At 34.6% G+C, this 21,363-nt stretch overlaps 1 protein-coding gene across 2 annotated transcripts in view; it reads right to left on the bottom strand.

The window, feature by feature from the left end:
- CACNA2D1 (calcium voltage-gated channel auxiliary subunit alpha2delta 1) overlaps positions 1-21,363 on the bottom strand; it is a 347,921-nt gene that overhangs the window by 30,964 nt on the left and 295,594 nt on the right. The window contains exons 13-21 of one of the 2 annotated variants that reach the window (XM_021543144.2): positions 20,649-20,727; positions 18,523-18,572; positions 16,826-16,915; positions 13,434-13,502; positions 11,782-11,856; positions 10,432-10,506; positions 7,228-7,284; positions 3,323-3,394; positions 2,184-2,255 (exon numbers count right to left, since the gene is read on the bottom strand). In XM_021543144.2, coding sequence (XP_021398819.1) covers positions 2,184-2,255; positions 3,323-3,394; positions 7,228-7,284; positions 10,432-10,506; positions 11,782-11,856; positions 13,434-13,502; positions 16,826-16,915; positions 18,523-18,572; positions 20,649-20,727 — 639 coding nt within the window. The remainder of the gene's footprint in view (positions 1-2,183; positions 2,256-3,322; positions 3,395-7,227; positions 7,285-10,431; positions 10,507-11,781; positions 11,857-13,433; positions 13,503-16,825; positions 16,916-18,522; positions 18,573-20,648; positions 20,728-21,363) is intronic. The other variant, XM_021543146.2, reaches the window with a different exon arrangement.

Genomic DNA, 21,363 nt, shown 5'->3' on the forward strand with positions numbered 1-21,363 from the left:
CACTACTGCCCATCCCTGCTGCCAAATGTGGCAATGCTTTGTTCCTATGGCATCTCCTCTGTTACTTGGAAAGCCCCTGAGGCCCTGGGAGACTCCAGAGCACCCCACCCACGTTTGCTACAAGTCCAGTCTCTATGCTGCAGTATGAAGTCATCTCCCAAGACACTGCTGGGGCCAGCTGCAACACAAAAGGAAAGCGATGCAAACTTAAACCAAAAAGCAAAACAAAAAGAACATAAATTTTAAGCCCGAAGACTGCAACTGTCAGTTCAGAGCAACCGACCACATCAGCCCTTTTTATAAGAAAATATATGAAGCTATCAAGTGCTTAGTGATGCATGGCTCATGCGTGGCCCGTAGTTTAAAGCAGCTTTTTTCTGGTTCTAGCAGCCTGGAGCTGGGAGGGTGCAATGGCTGGAAGCAGTCATCATAGCCAGCCAGCTCTGGCTGCTCCTTTCTTCTCTCAGAGAGGTCTGGGTAGAGGAAGAAATCTTGGGCCATGGTGAAAGGGAAGGTGAGGATAAATAATTTCATTGGCATTGAGACATCTGGGATCAAAGGCTTGGGATATTTTATTCCAACACAGACTGTGGTCTGGGCAGTGTGTAACTGGCACATCTCATGCACCCAGGGATGTTACATCCTCCTTCCTGCCCAGATACTGTAACTGACTTCAGCATTTGCAATACTTCCCTCCCTCTTTCTTTGGGAAAAGAGTTGCATTGCAGGACCAACTGGTTCAGGTCTTTTGCAGAACAGAGCTTGAGAACGTACAAACAACCTTAAATCTCTTCAAAATGTTTACCATTAATGCATTGTCTTGTACAACCCTAATCGTATTATTGTATTTTTGTGACCTTCTAACCCTTCTTCTTCACCTACACAGAGCCTTTTTCACCCATAGATGTGGAAAGGTACTCCTTAAACAAAACAACATAAATCTGAAAATGTCCCAGCATGGAGTCTCTTCCTTCTGGAGCTGTTTATCCTCATCTCAGATGCCAGCAGACTTTGGACTCTCTGACAGTGGGTCAGGAACGACCCAGTTTCCCTTAAGGGAACACACTGGTGGCATCCTAAACAGCATGGGCTCCTGACACAGGTCAGGGGGCAGAGCTGGCATCCACTGGGGCTTAGCCTCTCTGCCCCAGAAAACACCTACCTGTGCACCATTCTCCAACACTGGAACCATTCAGATAAAAACACAATTATTTTACACAGCAGGATTTACCCAGAGATTGTAAAGCAGTAATGTAAAGCTTGGCTTTAGCATTTTACTGTGAGAAAGCACGAAACAGTAAAGGAGGCAAGGGCCCTGCTATTATAGATCTCTAGAAGAATATGGGAAGAGGGGAAAGCCAGTATGAATTAACTTCAAGCAATTCTTCTAGGTATTGTTATAATGAGCTTATATCTATGGGTTGTGCAGTGTCTGCTAAGTCATCAAATTAGGTATCTTCAAACTGACCTATGGTCAGAGCAAAAAGCTGCAAAAAGCTGTTGTGGAACTGTAACAGTGAGGCACACTGTGGCCCGAACTGCTCCTTCAGCACACCAGTCATGATTTCTTCTCAGGTCCCCAAGAAGTAGAGCACCCATGTAATGACCCACATCAAATTAGAGTATTTCCTAGTGCTAGGAAACATATCTGCTTATTAGAGAAAGCAGTAGCAAAGATTTCTGGAATAAGTATTTTGGACAAGAAAATAAAGAACTCAACAAGCTGTTCAGAAAGTACATGGTATAACTGTAAGATGAATTTGCTTATCCCAAAGAGTCTTCATTTATGGCATAAAAATTACTTTTTTATTTTTTCTCACAACTTTCTTCCCATTCAACCACAATATAAACTACACATCTCTGCAAGCAAATTAAGCACTTTGTTTTGGAATTCATGCATAGATGTAGGCTGGGTCCATTTCCTGTTGAACAGAGTGTAAGACCTCATCAACAACTGCTTGATTAATGATGCACCAAAGAAACCAAGAAACAAAACAATTATTTTTTTCCTAAGTACATTTTTTTTTTTTTTTTTACTATAAGCCAGTAAAACTAGCAAATCTGGAGGGAAAAATATTACAAATTGTCACTACAAAATGAATATACCAGCATTTCACCATTTCACATTATTTTTCTGGTTTGTTTTATTCCTGTAAATGTAACTCTTTGGGTTCATATCTTACCTCATCTTGGGACTTGACCAGTGTTTCAAATGTTTTTTCTCCACTTTCTCCATCTATCATTTTTTTCCGAATCTATTGGCAAGGAAGAAAAGGAAAAAGTGAAATGAAAAAAAAGTGTAGGTGTTCCATGTAACAGGAATAATCATTCAAGTGATCAAAACATTTCTTAAAAACACAGAAAATGCTAATGCAAAGGGAAGTCACAACTCTTAAAAAAAATTTTTTTTTACAATTTTCAGATTTTTCCAATTAGAAGTTGTTTTATCCAAATATATACTCAATCAGTAGAGTTATGAAGCCAAAATTCTGGTATACTTTGCATTGCTGGACCAAGCCAGCTCCTTGATGTTGGGCACGGACAGAGAATGAATTCTGTGTGCATGAAAAAGAAGTCCTGCCTAGCATTTCTTGTGCCTCCCAGCACATCTGTGTAATTCAGGTAGTAGCACTGATTCACAGAAACACTTTTCTACCAGCTCAAGAGTAACTCTCCTCTAAAACAGCCATTGCAAAGAAACTTAAAGCAGAACTAAATAAATAACAAGGCGGGCTGGTTACTGTCAGTATAAAAGAACCGTTTCAGTGAAAAATATGTTAAAAATGTAAAATGTTTTAAAGTTTTTAATTTGATTTCAGAAAACTAATTATTTTTGAAAGTTATCACTTCTGAATATATTACAAAATCAATAATTGAAAAATATACAGAGGAATTAATTTGTTGTCTACACTTTGTTTCTCAGTTCTCTTTCTTACCACAGTAACAAACTTGCATTAATAGGGAAATACTTTTAAAATATTTCAGGTAATATTTTAATATTCTATTAAAAAGTGTTATGTTTTGAAAATTTTTTCTACCTTCCTTCCCAGGAATGGTTGCTTCATGAAGAAGAATTAAGTAGTAATCATGGTGGTTTTCAAAATGAGAGGAATATAATGCATTTCCCTTGCCTATAAATAATGCTGGGATTTAATTTGTCTAAATATAACTTCATGTCAATAAAGTCACCGTCTTAACAAATTTAAAATTCAGATTTATATTGAAATAGATACCCATTCAAAATCTAGAACATTTATTGTTTGCAGTTATGACATGGTAAAATACGAGCAGCAACAGGCACTAAGAAACCAGGTAATCTCACCTCAACTTTAATATCATTCTCCAATTCAGCATCTAGAAAATCCAGCGTAACAGGTTCCTGGGATTTAGGATTCTGAAGCAGAAGACATTAAATGATCAAATAATAAAGACAGAGTACTTTAATATTACAAACCACTCTAATCCTTTCATTTCAAATTAGTCTACTTTACTGGGTTTACTTACCCATCTATTTTAATCTCTTGTAGCATTACTAGTGGCCCTTTCTCATTTATTTTATTTTGTTGAATAGAAAGGTTAAATGGATAAGTGAAAATCAAATTAATACTAATTGCTGGTGTCTGTCCACAGCCTGTCATGTATGGGGCTCATGCTGAGGTGCCACTTCCCCTTCTCCTGGTATGTCACAGACTGTACTGGTTTGGGAGGAATCGGAGGAAGCAAAGGGTATGAATATCTCACTTGAAGTCCTGCCTCCAAGAAAGGAGAGAGAAATTTGGGAGAGTTTTCCACCCAACCAGTAAGATGGGCAACTGCACTCTGCAATTTTACGAAGAGCAGACAACACAGACTTACTGATGTGAGGTGGGAACACACTCAAGATTCAAAAAGACAGCAATTGCAGACAATTATTTGGGGTTTATAAAAAATAAAGCCCACTTTTATTGTCAGCATTACAGGACTTCTCTGAGCACTTTGAAGTTTCAAAAGCACTTCTCTTGACATCAGTACTGTTGTCTCAGTTAAAAGACAGAAAGCTGTAGCACAGAAATACTGAAAAAATACTTCCAGACCTAAGGAACATTGATGACACCAACCCTCAACCATGGAGCACAGAGAACTTTGGTGACCTACATCTGTAAAAATCCTGGCCCCACTGGAGTGCTGGAAGACCACTGTACCTCAGCTGAACTAGATCAGACCACCCTCCAGCCTCTGCTCCTTTCTCAGTTGCAGTCTGCATTTACTTGGCCAGAGCCATCTTCCATGAGTTGTTGGGAATCCATCTTTTTTTCTGGCAATTTTGCCTAAGCTTCATTGACTTTATATTGTGTGTGCTGTAAAAATCATCCATCCTCATCACTCAGTACTCATTTAATGCACCCCCTAAAAATAAATGCACTTTAGAAATAGGAGTATGAGGGTATATTACTTAACCATTTAAATCTGACAGTTCAGAGAAAATGAAAAAAAAAAAAAAAACAACAAAACAAAACAAGGGATTTCAGCAATTCTCCTATACTGATATATACAGGGTAGACTAAACTCCCTTCCTTCAAAATTATGATTATATTCCTTCTATTTTAGCATTCTCTGGCAAAGTGACATGACAAATGTACATGTTCTATCAAGGAATGCAAGCATGTTTCATCACAATACACTGGAAGAAGGTAATATCCTGAACAAATGGTAAAAGATGCCTTCATGTAACAGTCTGGAGTACCAAGAGCTTAACAGTAGCTCTTATTTTCAAGATTGTAATATAGAATAGTTCCAGAAGACAAAAGATTATTTTTCCTTTTCTTGAGGACACAATCTATGTGTTTCTGGCTATATGGAATCATTCTTAATCTTAGCAAGACTTACTGTCTGCTAAGAGAAAAACAATACATTTCTTGTCAGGAAGAGAATATGTACTGAAAACATTGCAGACAAATATTCTGGGTATATCTTAAAAACATTTACTGAAAACCTCAAGAAAATTTTTTTCATTTCTATTTATATGTAGTTGATAAAACTAGCAACTTCAATAAAATGGCATTAAGGTATGCTCCCTACTAATTTAAAATTACTCAATTATTTCTATGCAGTTGCTTTTCCCACCCAACAAATCCACACTCTCAAAATAAATAGCAAAAGGCTAAAATGTAAAAATAAATAAAAAATTATATATCTTACATGCAATGGATAATGAATAGCATGGTCAAACCCAAACAGCATGCATGAAGGCATTGGCATGGCAGAGGAGGCATTTATGAAGTTCACATTCCATTCCAACACACAAAGGAACAGAGGAGAAAATAAATGGTAAAAAAAAAGCAAAAAGAAAGCCATCACATCAAATCAAGGTCAATACATATTTCAAATGATAACCTGGGCTAGCCATAGTCAAGGAGTCCCAAAGACAAAATAGCGAACTTTAATTCTGTGAAAATTCAAATATGCATTAACTGTTCTTCTTTTTAAGACTTGTGTTATATCACTTCACATTTCGCATATGATACTTATTAATCACTTTTAATAGGCAAAAAATCCTAACCATGTAGAAATACATTCTTAGATGTGCCTGAGGCACAAAGACAACCACTAACAGCTAGAACAGAAAATTCCTACACTGCTACTTTAAAAGAGAAGACTAATGTCTTTAGACTTATGAGACTTTATGTCTCTTTCCCCCAGGAATATTTTTACCAGTATTTGGGCTCCATAATGTTATTTCCAAGGTTGCCATTTACTGGGTTGCCATTTCCAAGCCATGAAGAAACAAACTTACTGTTCAGTTTGTTCTTCTCTTTATCCAGTCATGCATTTCACATGACTGGGATAAGCACACCACTACCACATTCAGCAGCACAACTTAACAAAACAGAGCAGAAGTAAATCATTAGCAATGAAGCATGCAAACAAAAGGATTGCAATTCATTTCCAGCAGGACAAATAAAGGCAAGGATCTACAATTTCAATGACAACTCATGAAGGAAACAAAGAAAGAAAGAACTGGTGCAGCAACATAAAAGAAAGTTAACTAAAATGTTGTTGTGTGTTTTGGGAGGTCAATTCTCACAAATTCTATGACCTTCTTTGCTGTGTTGCAGGAGCCTAGTTCTTACTCATACCTGCAGTACTAATAAAGACAAAGGTTATTAGGCTTTTAAAAGAAGTAATGGAAAGAAGCCAGCAAAATCCTGGGCCACAGAGGTAAACCAGGATCATCTGGAGTGGATGGGAGCCCGGAGAACCTCCAGGGCAGCAAGCACTGCCAGGCAAACCCAGCAGCAGCCAGACCACACCATGGTAAGGTGAGGAGCCAGGTGTGCTAAGAAAACCAAGATGTTTTTTTTGATTCAGTGCTGATTTCTCCAGTGCACAAACAAAAATCCCAGCCCTGAGGTGGCCTTCTACACATGTTATAAACACAGCCACCCAACACTCGGTGAAATCACTGACTTGAATCAGGATTTTGCACCATGTTTTACTGGTGTTGCTATGCAGGCCACAAGTTTTGCATTATAGATTTCCATATGTGTAAGAAATCAAACTCAATATGCTTTGTTTAAGTTTACTATTTTTCTAGTTACATGGTTAATCTATTCCTTTAATGATTTTTCAGTTTTCAATAAGTGTTTTCTGCTCAGGACTTGCATTACATAAACATGACTAGTCACCCTGTACAGGTGAAAGTCAGTTAATTCTGTACAGTTGGGTCTGCTAAACTGAGAAAACCCCATGTAAGTAGCAGATGGAACATATTCCTTACTCTGAATTCACCAGGAAAAAAAAAAAAACAAAAACAAAAAACCTGAACTCATATTCTGTAATTTTATGCAGTATACACTGTGCAATAAAACTTGGCAATAGAGTCACAATAATTATCTTCTGATCTTCTCTTGACTTTGGGTTTATGCAAGCAAAGCCAGCACAAGTAGTCTCTTTTTATTTCCAGTCTTCAAATTAATTTCAACATCTGAAGAAGAATTTTTACAGCATGACTCTAATTAGCACCTATTAGTAAAGCATCATAATTTAATAGACTATCCTTCACTACAGCCAATAGCATGTTTTCTATTATTTAAACAGGATAGGATGCAAGCTTCATGCTTTGGAAGCTGTTTGTCACAATGAACAGTTCTCTAGTTAGATTTTTCCTAGTAAGCAGGGCAGAAGCTTTCTAATTGTATTTACAGGTCTATGCATTCTAATGCACTAATCACCTCCATTCAAAGTTACCTGTACATGGGGTCTCCTTTTTCTCAATTTAACTTTTGGTATGCCCACACCAATTTGCTGAAGTAACAAAAAAGCAGTAATTTATATTTTTGCACTATTAGTAAACAGTCTGCTTATAGAATGGAAGTGTTCTCTCAACATCTGTGCTGTCCCGTGTATGTTCACTACTGCAAGCAGAGACTACCCCTCACCCTGATTATGAGTTCTGAGCTCTCTTCCAGAATTACACACAGTGTTAGGATAGGGAAACAAAAATCAGACATATGTTAATGTGAACAAAAATAAGAGAGCTCTCCCTTCTACGTACTCTGACAGAGTAACATATAGAATGAGAATAGCTCACTTTTTGTTTACTTTTATATTTGATCCTAAAACCCAGCTCCTCTTAAGTTTCTTAAATAGCCCTAAACAGTAAGAAAGAATATTGGACCTCACTGAAGGCATATGGAGCTTTCAGACTGCCATTAAATGAGTTTTGATCAGAATCACAGTAAAAATGAAGACAAGGATTCTAATCTTTAGAATAGATTGAGAAATAGAATTATTTACTGTTTTGAAAATGTAATTAAGATTAAGCTTTTTAATACATATTTAATGGACTCATTTCAGTGACTATGTTTATTTGGTGATGCATCCCCCTGTTCTGTCTCATAATAGTGGGACAAATATATCCATATATGCAGACACACACAAAGAAAATTTACAATAAAAGATGAAATTAAGTACTATAAAAAAGTATATAATTGCACAAATGTAAAAATGGTTTAAGCTGTTTAAAACTATATTAAAACATTCTTATTATGCTTTAGCATAATTTTAATATATTTCAGCAAATATAAACATGATTGGAAAGTTTTATATTATTTTAACATGCTTTTAAATTTGTTGTTTGTTGACTTTTCTCAGTTGTGCAGACAACTTTACAAACTTCAAAACAATTTCTCAAAATTATAATTGTGTTGAACCAGTTGTGATTTGAGGAAATAGATTTTCAGAAGGAAAGCAGAAGACATTCCAAAGAAGGAAGTATTGGAAGTGTAAGAAACCCTCACCTCTTTAAAGGTATATATGTAGCTATGTTTTATTTTACAACTATTGAAAAAGTGCTGCCAAAGAGGGTTAAAATGTTTGTTAATAAGTTAACAGCTACTGGGAGGTTCAGCTAAAATTAATATGACATGTTAAATAAAGTCCATGAATTCTAAATATAGCTATCTTTATCAAGTACCTTAGTTTTAAACTGTAGTTCTTGTATCAGTCTGAATAGCATGCACCACCCCACACAAACTGGGAGTGGAAAAGTCTAGTCTGTGTAACTGTTAATAACAACAATAACAATAATAATGCAAATGCTTAATGTTACATTTAGACAATATTCTACAAAATCACAATTATTACTTATAAAACATCCTGTTTTAAACATACTCTAAATCAAAGTTTTGAGCATTAAGGGAAGGTATCTTTGAATTTATATATCCTTTTAAAAGGAAAACTACACATTCATTTTTACACAGAGAAACCATGACAATTAGTATCCTAATAATCCATCTCAGTTTGCCTAGATTTAGTTGGGATGAGCTGAGTTTTAAATAGAGTTTTTTATTCTTCAATGTTGTGAGGCAACAGTGCAGGATAACAGCACATCTGAGATGAACAGAGAGCATATCCATCAGTTTCTCACAAGATTAAGTCTAAAAAAAGACTACTGCATTGCTTTTTTTTTACATTACTGCTGTGAATGAAAAGAGTTTAATTTGCATATAAGAGAAATAGGCCAATAGCCATCATCTAATTGCTAATAACCTTTAATTAAGAAAAGATTGGATCAGTAACGATGCAGATATTTGCTTCTGAAGAATTCACCAAGAAAGGTCATCAAATCAAAACTTCCATTTTTCAAGACATGAAAATCAAATGCAAATATACAGAAACTGAAGTCTTGCTCAGTTATGAGGACTATATAAAAATTTTCTTTTTCATGGTTTCCCTTTATATTTTTGAAGCAACTTTTAAAATAAGTCAAAAGGGACATCTCATTAATAGTTACAGTCAAATTATTCTTTCTCTTCTTCAGAAGCACTTTTTTCTTTCTTGTGTTACACACTTGGTAAAAGATTTGAAATGTATTAATTACTCTACCAAGAAGTTAATTCAAATATTCACAAAGCTGACTTTTCCCAGATTAAGAATTAAACTAATCACTAAAATATGTAAATGCATTCTTAATTTCTTCTTCTCTCTTTGACAAATAAAAAAGTTATTTTAACTTTATCATTTATATAATATAACCATAAGAATTCAAGAGACAAAGTTCCCTGAAAATATGCATTTAAAATATGAGAATTTTCAACAAGTCCACTAAACAGAAGATTTTTTGACGTGGAGAAACCTTTCATTAAAACCAAGATCAAAGTTCTGACTTCAGAAAAAAATCATCCATCCATGTTGAAATTTCTCATCAATGTCTAGGAAGGAAGTTATTTAGAGAAGATACAGACACTGTAGGATTCTCCACAAGGTAAGGACTACAGTTAATGGATAAAGAGCCAAATTGAAATACTTGGTTTCTATTTTCCTGAAATTTGATGAAGGTTGTGTCCTAATCATATTTAGAAAAAAGTTTCATGTTTAATCATGAAAGGATTGTCTCAAGTTAAACTACTAAAAATCAAGTGTTCTAGTAAGGGGTGCTCAGCTAAATCCATCCCAAATCTGAGGTCAGGTTTCAACTCTGGTAAGCAAAAAATAAGCAAATAAATAAATACAAAAATTCATACAAAATACATTGTGTTTTCCTCTGATTTCGTTTGTTTTGCTAGTATGAAAATTTAAATCTTTTACATGAGAAAATATCACCAAAAAAAGTGCACAAAAACTCCTCAGTTTGCTTCAAGATTCTTCACAATGATTATACTGTTTTCACAATGACATTACAGCTACTAATAATTTTTTTTTATACTAATATGTATATTAAAACAGTTGAAATGTATATATATGCATTCAAAATATACATATTTTTATTTTATTAATAAACAAATTCAATACAAGCCAAAGCTGGTGAATTTGGATGAAGCCATACATACACCACAGAATTCCCTAACACCCAGAAAACTGAGATTTTTCACTATTGCTGTCTTGTTCCTTCTGATTTTTTCTGACAATATTCCTGTATTATAGAGAAGTAAATTAAAAGGTGTTTCATACCTTTGGTTGGAGATTTGGGTGTAGCAGCACATACCCATTAGGATCAATTGCAAAATAGTATCCATTTGGACAAAGCTGAAAGAAAGAAATGAAGTTTAACATTATATGCTTTTAAGTAATGAAGAAAACACAATTAATTGTTTTCAAGAAATGCTCACATTGTGGAAAACAAACGCCTCAGGCATCATGAAGTATAAGATTACTAACACAGACAAGATAATTTCTTAATATTTACTCTTTTAGGATCATAAACTTCGAGAATGATTTAGTCTGATGAAACCTCTGAAGACCAGATAGTACAACCTCTCACTGAAGGCAGAGCTAACTTAAAAAACAAAGTATAACTTCAAAGTTGGCCTAGGCTTCAATTCTTTGACAACCTCCAGTGGCAATTCCACAACCTCTCTGTGCAGCCTGCTCTCCTTCTTCCTTAATTTCAGTTGGAATTTCCATTGCAACACCTTTGCTAGCAGCCTCTTTTTGAGGCAATGTTAAGGTCCATTTTCTCCAGAATTCCCATTAGCCAACCCTTAGGCTCCTTCTTCAGCCCAAATGCATCTCTCTCAGCTTCTTCCTGTGTACCACATAGTGCAGACCCTCAGCCACATTAGTGGCTCTGCAGTGGGCCTCAGAGTATTTATTATACTGAGCAGATCAAATCTGGGCAGTGCACCGATGCAGATGTTTACTGCACAGCTGGTTTTTACTGCCAGGGCACACTGCTAACTTATGTGCTGTGTGTCCTCCACCACGACTCCCAAGTCCCTTCCTGCCCTTTGAGGCAGCCTGTCCCAGCCTGGGCTGTGGTGTGGGATTATTTCATTCTAAATGTAGGACTTTGCATGTGCCTTCAGTCAAACTTGTGATGTTCCTTTTCTTCCTCAGCTTTTGTTTTTCACAGCACCAGTTGTTTTCATAGAAATTCCATAGTAGAAGTTTAAATAAATAAATCACTCATACTGAGTAGGGTACAGACAGATACCTATATTAAAGAAATTTTCTATAAAGAGCTGTCCTATATAAATGGCAAATATGATCAGCTGAAAGGACTGTGTATTCTCAGAACCAAACACTTCACTAAAGAGCAGTGCCTTAAGATACAGGAAGACAATTACTTGTAATATATCCCCCAATGTAAAAGCTGACTTTTACACAGTGTACCCTGATGGAAAAATCACACAGAAACACATACATGGCTGGAGAAAACAACAATACAAAAGGATATATGAAAAGACGCCTGCTGGTATTTTGACTCAAATCCAGTCATTGCAGTATGACTTATGAAAGAGCATGCACAGAAATCACACACTAAACATACATTATGAGAAACCATCAACGCAAGTGGCTTACCGTAAATCTGGGTGTCAGTTTCTTTATATCCTCCAAAGAGACATCGACCCCCATTACTCCAAGAATCAGCTGATTCTGGTAAAATTCCAAAATATTAGTATGTATTAGACATATTTACAATGCAGAATAACTGGAACAGTCAGTTAATTTGTATTTTTGCCTTCATGTCTTTTTTGACAAAATACATTTGAGAAGCTCCCTAATTAGTTGTGTGTCTATTCTGAATATTTTAAATAATGACAAAGCAATCAAAAAGAAAATTTAATAAATTCAGAATTTAGTATGCAATATGAAAACTATTTGTGATGATGGATACTTTCCTGGATGAATAAACAATATAAGAACAAAATAGCTGAAAGCAAAAATGATGCAATATTATTGTCAATTACGCAGATAAAAAACTACCAGCACCAACACCAAGCTAATTTTCATGCTTAGGTTGGGCAGTTGGTAAGTGAGACCTCAAAGCAATTAACTCTTTGGGCTATAGTATAATGATGAATGAAAAATATTCCAACACAACAAAAAAACCCAGTGAGTAAAAAGAATCATCAGAATTTGGAATCAGGGACTCAAGCACTACAACTATTTCACTTATAATTTATTTTCCAATGACAAAGAAGGAAGGCAGTCATTTACATAGTATGACCTGAATCCTTTCTCCATATTAAATAAATTTGTAAAATTTGTTGGAAGAAGTATCTTGCAGCCTATAAATATATTCAGGTAGAGATACAAATTGAGCAGATTCAAGTTCCTGTCTTGCTCCTGTGTATTGGATCATGTTTTGCTTCTCACAAAGACATCCTTTGATAATCAGTAGTCTGTCACTTTGAACAAGACTTGGACAATTCCAGGCATTGTCTTGTAGATAAGATTAAGCAACTTTTTTTTGGTTCATTGCACTGTTTTTAAAAAGATATGAAGAGAACTACTGTGAAAGTAAGCTAAAGAAATGGCAATGATCAAACCCTCACTGACTCATAAATTCTATGTAATAGCTGAGAAACTGAATCAAATAATATCTTGTCTAAATTTCTGTATATTTTGACTTGAATGGAATACACCAAAAGTACAATATTTTACCACACATTGTTCAAGCATATTCTAGGTCTGTTTTGTGTGAAGAGGACAGATTCCATGTCAGACAGTAATAGGGATGGGCAATTTTATTTATTCAACATTTAGAATTTAATCTAAATATACAGCGCTCTTTTCCATTATTGTTACTAATTATATACTGATTTATATTCTCTACATCACTGCCTTTTACCCTGAAATGTTAAAGCCTCAGAGATTTCCTAGAAATGTATCTGGACATTATTTTTTAAAAAGCTCTAAATAATATCATCATCTACTTCCCATCTATTGAGCACTTGAATGCATTCCCACTGCCACTGAGGCACAGGGAGAGATAGTGGAATGTCACACCCCGAAACTCAGAAAAACAAAAAGGGTAAAAGAATGCACTGCATTTTCTTGTTCCCAGGAGGTTATCAGGTATATAGATATGACCCCTTTGTTTCTGATGTACAAGACAATTACACTGCAAAATACTCTATGGAAATACATATAATTAAAGCATTTAATATTAAATTTAATTTATATAATGGCTACTTTTTTTTTTTTTAATCTTTGAAAGAGAAGCTTACAACTTTCCCATTTTGTTCCCTTGTTAGATTGAAGACAGGCAGAGTTCCTGTAATCACAAGGCCCAGCTCCTAAAAAATAACCAGTAAAGAAAGGAGAAAAAGACTTTTTAGTTAAAAAGCAAATGTTAAGCCATAATATATTAGAACAGTGGAAGAATGTGTGTAGCTAAGCAGTTGCTTTCAGTTTTTGTAAAAAACAATTACTTTTAATTTTGTAAAAAAAAAAAAATACTTCAAGGACTTGATGAATAGAAAGTTAAAATCATGATTTTTTTTCTGTCCACATATTAGTGGGATCAATATATTATTTTTTTAAAAAAAAGATGACAGTGAACAACTCAGGATATAGAAGTTTCAAAAAACCTGAATGCTATGAAAACATATTTGCAGCTACAGTACCCACTATGCATAAAAGTATGAATTCTAGTAGGAAAGGAAAGAAAGGAAAGAAAAAAAGAAAAGGGGAGAGGGGAGAGGGGAGAGGGGAGAGGGGAAAGGTGAGAGGGGAGAGGGGAAAGGTGAGAGGTGAGAGGGGAGAGGGGAGAGGTGAGAGGGCAAGGCAAGGCAAGGCAAGGCAAGGCAAGGCAAGGCAAGGCAAGGCAAGGCAAGGACTGAAGTCACCTTTAGTGTGATGGAGCCCTGCTCTCCTAGAGATGGCTGACTTGTTTTGCTTTGTTTGTGTGCAGATCTTTTGTTTTCATATTAAACTGTCTTTGTCTCAACCCACAAATTTTCCCTTCAATTGTCTCCCCAGTCCCACTAGTGGTGGAGTGAGTGAGGGGCTGCTTTGGGTTTGGTTGATGGCTGGGGTTAGACCACAACAGGCAGGCAACACATACAGGAAACAACAACCAAAAATACAACTGGTAATTCCTCTACTTTTTCTGTCATCACTGTTTTTGAGTGGGGTGCAATAATGTCCATCATGGGCTTGGCAAAATCAAAGTCTCCTCTGGTACTGAGGCAACTGAGGGAAGGAATTTGCATTTATTTGGGAAGATATGATAAATCTGTTTTTCCTTTAGTAACCTTACAAATCATACTGAAAATACGATCCAGAACACTGTATGTTCAGATAGCCAGGAAAGTTTTGTTTTCTATTCCAAGCTGTCCATAGGGAAATTTCTACCTTTTTTTTTTTATGTGATTGAGTTTAATTTAAAACTTTCCCCCTTCTATCTAGTTTATTGAGGAGTCATATCCTTTCTCTCCCTTTGTTTCATTAAAAAAAAAAAAAAAGCTAGAATACTTTATTAATTCACTCTGATGTAATCTGTTCTCTATTTTCCCAGTCTAGTAGCACCTTTTCAAGTTTTAAAACATCCTTCATGAACTTTGTGTATCAAATGAAAGGTAGTGAGGTCAGAATTAGTAAAGTCACAAGCAAAGTGAAGTGGATTTTATAGGAAAGCAAGAGAAATAGGGATGAATCACTAGAGAAGACATTATTTTGAAGAAATATAGAAAAGATACATAATGAAACAGGAAGGGGATAACACAAGTTCCCAACAAAAACAAACTCACAAACAAACAAACAAACAAACAAACCACAAAAAACCCCAAGGTAAAGTTAGAAATGCTAACAATTATGAATATATTTTGCCTAACTGGTAAACCTAAGAGTATCTGAAAATTCTGGGATTATCTTGAAAATGAAGACAGAACAACACAGAAATAGAACCGGAAGGAAAAGGGCTAGAAAAGAGGTGTGAATTGCTACAAATACATCAAATTATTAAATGCTGTCTTGAAAGCCAGACTGAAAAAGTCTGAAATGAAAGTTCCTCTTCAGAATTTTATAACCTGAATTTATGTACTAATGTGGCCTCACTACGTTGTATTACTTTAGTCTTAGCCATAAAACAGCCACTGGACAGTAAGAACCAAATTACAGGAATGAGTCATGTAAGCCACAAGCAGGAGAAATGTAAATCATACATGAAGGAATTCTTTTAGGGATTTCAGATTAACAAACAACTGTGACAACTTAATCACACTCCCTTATACAACCAAGAATCAGGAAAAGGCTTCAGAGGGGGTTAGATACACTAATACTATGCCTTTATGGTCTCAACTGTGATGAGAAAGTCCACAAATTTAAGCCTTTACCTCAGTACTTTACTTTCTTTTGTCCTACTTTATTTACATATAATTATGTACATATATATATGTAGTTACCACATATTTTTGTGTGTGTGTGGGTGTATATACATACAGAAACATATGTATACAGAATTATATATTAACACACACATATGCAACACATGAAGGCAGAAAATCTTGAAGGAAATACTGAATGAACCCACTGAGTACATAAAGTAACACAAGAGATGCCTGAAGGTGTCAGTTATTTTACTTGTCTAAGCAGATCTCTATTCCTACTTAAAAATTTATCTTTGACTTTACAACAGGATATGTACAGAAGATGTATTGTACAGAAGATAATATGTACATAAGAACTTTTGTCATCACATCCTTTATGTTTCCTGTAAGTACCTCAGCCATAACAAACAAAACATGGTTAATGAACTTCTGGGCTTTGAAATTTCTAAGAAAACCTAGTTCCTTTGTGTCATGCTCAGTTATATTGACAGTAAAAATTTTATGTTGATAAAAAAATGTACAGCAATGCTGGCTGAGGGGAAGATGTGCATTTTGACACGACTTGGACGTGAGCTTGGATAAATACGTGAGCCCAAATGACAATTCTGCAGTAATTTTTGCCTGTTGCTCAGAAGTAGGTTATTCAGAGCAACAGATTAGATTTCTGCTAACAATACTTTTCCTCCTGTAGTTTCCTGAGTATGTTTGTTTCTCAAGGTCAAAATGATAAATTCATCAGTAAGAAAGTTTTTCATGTATCTTTTCATTTATATCCCCATTATTTACATCGTCCAATTAAGGAAATCATTACCTTGAGCAAGCAAGCAATTACAACAACCCAAGTTCAAAATCTGTGCAAATACTTAGTAATACTGATAGATTTCATTCTTCTTGGAATGTTCTTTGGAGGAAAAAAAAAAAAAAAAAAAGAGGAAAAACTAAGAATTCTAAGAATTCCTCACCAGAAATGTAACAAATGACCTTTACTGCAGCAGGTACAACAGTGGAAAGCTACTTTCTTCCTTCTGTTTTTTTTTTTTTTCTTTAAACTGAGTCCAGCAGTGACCTACACTTTAAAGTGTGCAGAGAATAAACTGGTTTTCTCTGTTAAATTTCAGGACACATAGAAGGATACTAGATGCAAGTAAGACCAGCACATTACATTAGATGTTAGAAACACTACAATATAATGTTTGGAACTGTAAGAAACTGCATTCTTCGGAAAGCAGAACCAATATTTACTGATTTTCTAAAATTCTTACTTTAGTAGAGATAAATACAGATCATACCAGAGCATCCAGATAGACATTTGTCCATTGGACTTGTTTGGCTTGCTCTCCAGCTAAAACCATTGGTCTTCCCAAAACATCCAGATATTCCTGTTAAAAAGTGTAATAACTCATCAAAAAGCAATTATTAGATCAAAGAGCACAAACAATATTAAAATAAACAATAATTAAATAATAAAAATTATTATTAAAAAAAAGGAGAAAAAAGGAAATCAAAAGTCATCATTGTTACAGGAGGAGAATTTATTTACTTCTTAAAAATTATACCACAAAATAATTGAGTCTTCAGTTTGCAGTATTTACTGAAAAGGTAATTCCTGTATTTCACTCCTAGTCACACAGACCTTACACACTTATAAGCACCCCTCTTTTTCCAAAATACAAAAATTATAACTATTTTTATTCAAAAAATATTTTTATATTCCAAAATTAATTGCTAATGATATAAAGAAATTACAAGCAGATTACAGAACTGTCAACCCAGAAGAAAGAGTGGACAGTGGAGGGTGATAAGTGTAACATCTGGATATGTTAAGCTCCTACAGCAACAATCTGTGTAACTTCTATTGGAATAACAAAAATCAGAATTATAAAACCTCCTTTTCCTGCCTTCCTTCAGTTTGTGAGTATGGCTAAAGCTGGTGATCTTATGAGATGTCAGATTTCTCGACTTATTTGGGAGTGGATGCGATCAAACTTTTTTCGGTCATCAACTTTTTTCACTTGTCTGATCTTATTAGGGATACGTCTTGCCAGACACTGTCTGGAAGAGTTTAACAGAATCAAAGGGTTCCTATTCAAGCCAAAAAAAATTTCTGCCAAAAATGTCATGCCTGGCCTTGGAAGGACAAAGAACTGCTATGATATTTATCTGCTGCTCTGAACATGTGAATACCTGGACTTTCAGAAAACTGAAAAGAGTAATGGTTCTTCTACACTGTCCATCTTCAGTTTGGATCTCATCATATAATCCCAGAGTCCTGAGCCTTTATTTATCTACATGCAAGTCTGCTAACATGTTCCTGCATCCTTTTTGAAGGAAAGAAGTGCAGCCTCTTCCAAAAGGGTTGGAATCATTCAGATACCTCTCCTATAAAGCAAGATTATAGTGTAGCACCCACAGGAGTTCAGATGCTCTAGCAGGGCTCAGATACATCCACAGCCTCCTCCACGTAGTTTCAACCCTTTGGATCATGCAGAAACTATGGCAGAAGGTGAACTACGAATGCCTAGACACACTATAAAAAATTCTTGGTTTTATGGAACTTTTATCATAAAATTGCTGTCGCATCTCAGCATCAAAAGGAACCATGTAAGTCCTGCAGGAAAGCTGAGCCAAAAGCAGAGATTTGTGCAGGGGCCTGCAGGATACAGAGCACTTCAGACACTCCATGGTGTGCCCGTGCTCAGTGCTTTGGAGGGGGTGAACGTGACCATTCTTGTGAGAGTACACAAGCTGCTCTGGGCCAGCTGGCCAGGGTAACGTTTCAAACTGGTTCACTGCAACAACTTAAAATAAAAAGTAGAACATTTTAAGAGAATAATCCCTTAAATCTAGAACAACACCTTAAATATTTTTATCTTTTCTTAAAATTTAATTGATTTTAGCAGAGGTGAAGAGCAAACATATCCAAGGACATATATTATTCCACTTTCTATGTCTTAAAACTGCATCTGGATTTGGCCAACTCACTTACCTGGGTGTTTATTCTTATGGCTCCAATGGATGGGATTTCATAATAATAACCTAAAATTTGAAACAGAAATAATGTCATTTTACTATAATAGATTGCTGGCCTCTTACTCTTGAGGAATTTCATTTAGCTTATAATTTCTAATCTAAATTTTATTAGAATTATTGTTTATGAATGAAATACTTTTTAGTAGATGCCACCACAATGCATGGCCACATGATGGGTCACCATGTTATTCAGACCAAGGTAGTTACTCTTAAGTAATGCCAGTTACAATTTGTTTCCTTCAGCCGTTTTTGTTTTAAGGCTGTATCATATACTGAGTTTGTACTCATGAAATCCCAGTTACTGTGATGTGCAAGTAAATTTAATGTTTATTTTAATATGTCGTGACAGCAAGATAATTATATGCTGAATGCATATAGGAATGTAAAAATAGCTATGCTCTGCCACAAGAGTGAATTCATAGTGTAAAAATATAAGGCACTCTGTAAAATGAAAAAAAGCTAATGAGTATTTCTCCTACACAGAGAACGTATATCAGAAATGTCTTTATTTAGTACTAAATGTATTGCTCATTTGTTTGAATTAAAATTATTTAAAATACTGTCTATGTAATAAGACTGAAGCCAGGCACTAAGATCCATCTTCAGTCCAAAAAAAATTTTAAGTCAGATTAAAAGGAAGAGGCGTACGATTAGAGAGGTAAAATTATTGATTTTAGTAACTTCATTTGCTGTATGCAAAGTCTTTTAATTTAGGAAAAATGCAATAAAACTGCTTCTTTACAAGTGCAAACAAATAATCACAGGAATTTTGGACAGAAAATTATGATGATTTTGCTTCAATAATAACATTACATAGGTGGTTATGCTTTAAACCAGCTGGTCCTTATTTGTTTTAAAACAAAGGAGGTCACGTGCACACATTATTTTGAGATACAAAGATGTTAGTAAAAAAAAATGCTGTTCAAAACACAAACGTCAATTTTCTGTAGTTATCTGACAATACAATCTGCTCTTCATGGAGTTGTAGTATCTTCTGCATGACTTGTCAGCATGCTGAGGGACTCGTGAGGTTATGACACATATGTATGCTATTCACCCAGGCTATGGATTCTTCTAGTTTGTTTTGTTTTATTTTTTTCTGTATCTATGTCTTTCTCTTATGTTTGCTTTATGCTACACTTCTTACTCTTCTGCCTGAGCATATCTTTATCTCCTTCCCTGTTAGTCCTAATTTTCCAGAGCCTTTGTAATCCAGCTCGCCTCTCACCTCTTGCTCTCACCAATTTGTAAAATGGTTTAACATTTTCAGTCAGGCCTGGAAATTGGTCTATTTAAAACATAAGCAAATGTTTGATAAATTATATATTTTCTATTTATCTCTTTTCTATTATTTATTTTCTAATTTCTGTTATATCTCTATATCTTATGCCTTGTTGTACAGTTATAAGATAAATGAGACTCTTATTTCTCACACTCTTAAAATATTTCTGAGTACATTTTTCATGTAAAAATTTCATGTAGAAAACATTTTACTTCCTTACTTTCATCTTCTTTACTTTTTATTTTTGTCTTACATAAAGAAAACAGAATAAAAATAGAAAAAATATAAGAAGCTTTCAGAATCTAAGAAATCATAGCAAGAATACTTTTGGTATTTTTATTTAAAAAGGAAAAAAATTCTAAGTATCTTACCCCTTGTAAGTTTTGGAGGAAAACAGAAAGAAATGTAACCAGCCAACTAACCAAACAAAAATCTCTTTGTCCAGACCACTTAATTTAAACCAGCTTTGCCTAATTTCTTATCTGTCATCAGTTCCAACTTTACATAGATGGCTATTGAAACAAATATTCTCAAAACTGAACCATAATGGCTTATTATTATAAAAACTACTGTGGTAGTTTTAATACAATATGAAGTTTTAAATGAAGTAATAAAGAAATAAATATACCAGTTTATTTTTTACATGTGATTTTTTTCATGTATATATAATGTAATAAATTAACTTTTGGAACTTTTAATAACAAATGCAATAGAGCTGAAAAATCTGCCATTTTTAGAGAAAGACAACGACACCTACCCAAAACTCTAGTGAAGATAAATTTAAAAGAAAGACACAGTACCTTTATTTTCACAGGCCATCCACTGTATGGGTCCTTTATCATAATTATGTTGGCCCACAGAAAATGTGAACACACGTACCTGTGCAAGTTAAAAACCATGCATAAAACAACTATATATCATTTATTAGTTGTGACCCTCAAGCCAATGATACCTAGAATTTTCATAAATTTGAATTGAAAAACTATGATTTCTTCAGTTTTTACAACCATAATATATATAAGAGATGTAAAAAAAAAATAGATTATGGCATTTTATGTATTCCTATTATTTCTTCCATGAAGTAGAATCAAGAAGAATGCTCTTTTACACAGCCTTCATACTTTAAATGTCTTACATTGGTGATTGTTCATGAAGTATTTTAATTATTAGGTTCCTTATTCTAGAGTGGTAATTATAATTCTTCAGGTTTTGTTAAATGAGTTGAAAAAACATATCAATATTAGATGCTTACCAATGACTTAAAAAGAATATATGTGTGGCAGTAGAATTCAAAACAATGCAAAACAGGATTTTTAGGATTTAAAATATGAAATTTTCAGATACTACACAAAACAATTTCTTATTTTTCTCAGACTCAGTCTTCTTTATGTAAAACCACTAAATTAGTTCAACAGACTTCAACTTCCATACAATGGTTAAGCTTCTGCTTTTTCACCTTAAGCTCTTGGTAGTAATTTAAGTTGTGGAGTTTTTCATCATAATTCTATTATTTTT

The sequence above is a fragment of the Lonchura striata genome, chromosome 5 (assembly GCF_046129695.1).
Source record: "Lonchura striata isolate bLonStr1 chromosome 5, bLonStr1.mat, whole genome shotgun sequence".
NCBI classification, from domain to species: Eukaryota; Metazoa; Chordata; class Aves; order Passeriformes; family Estrildidae; genus Lonchura; species Lonchura striata.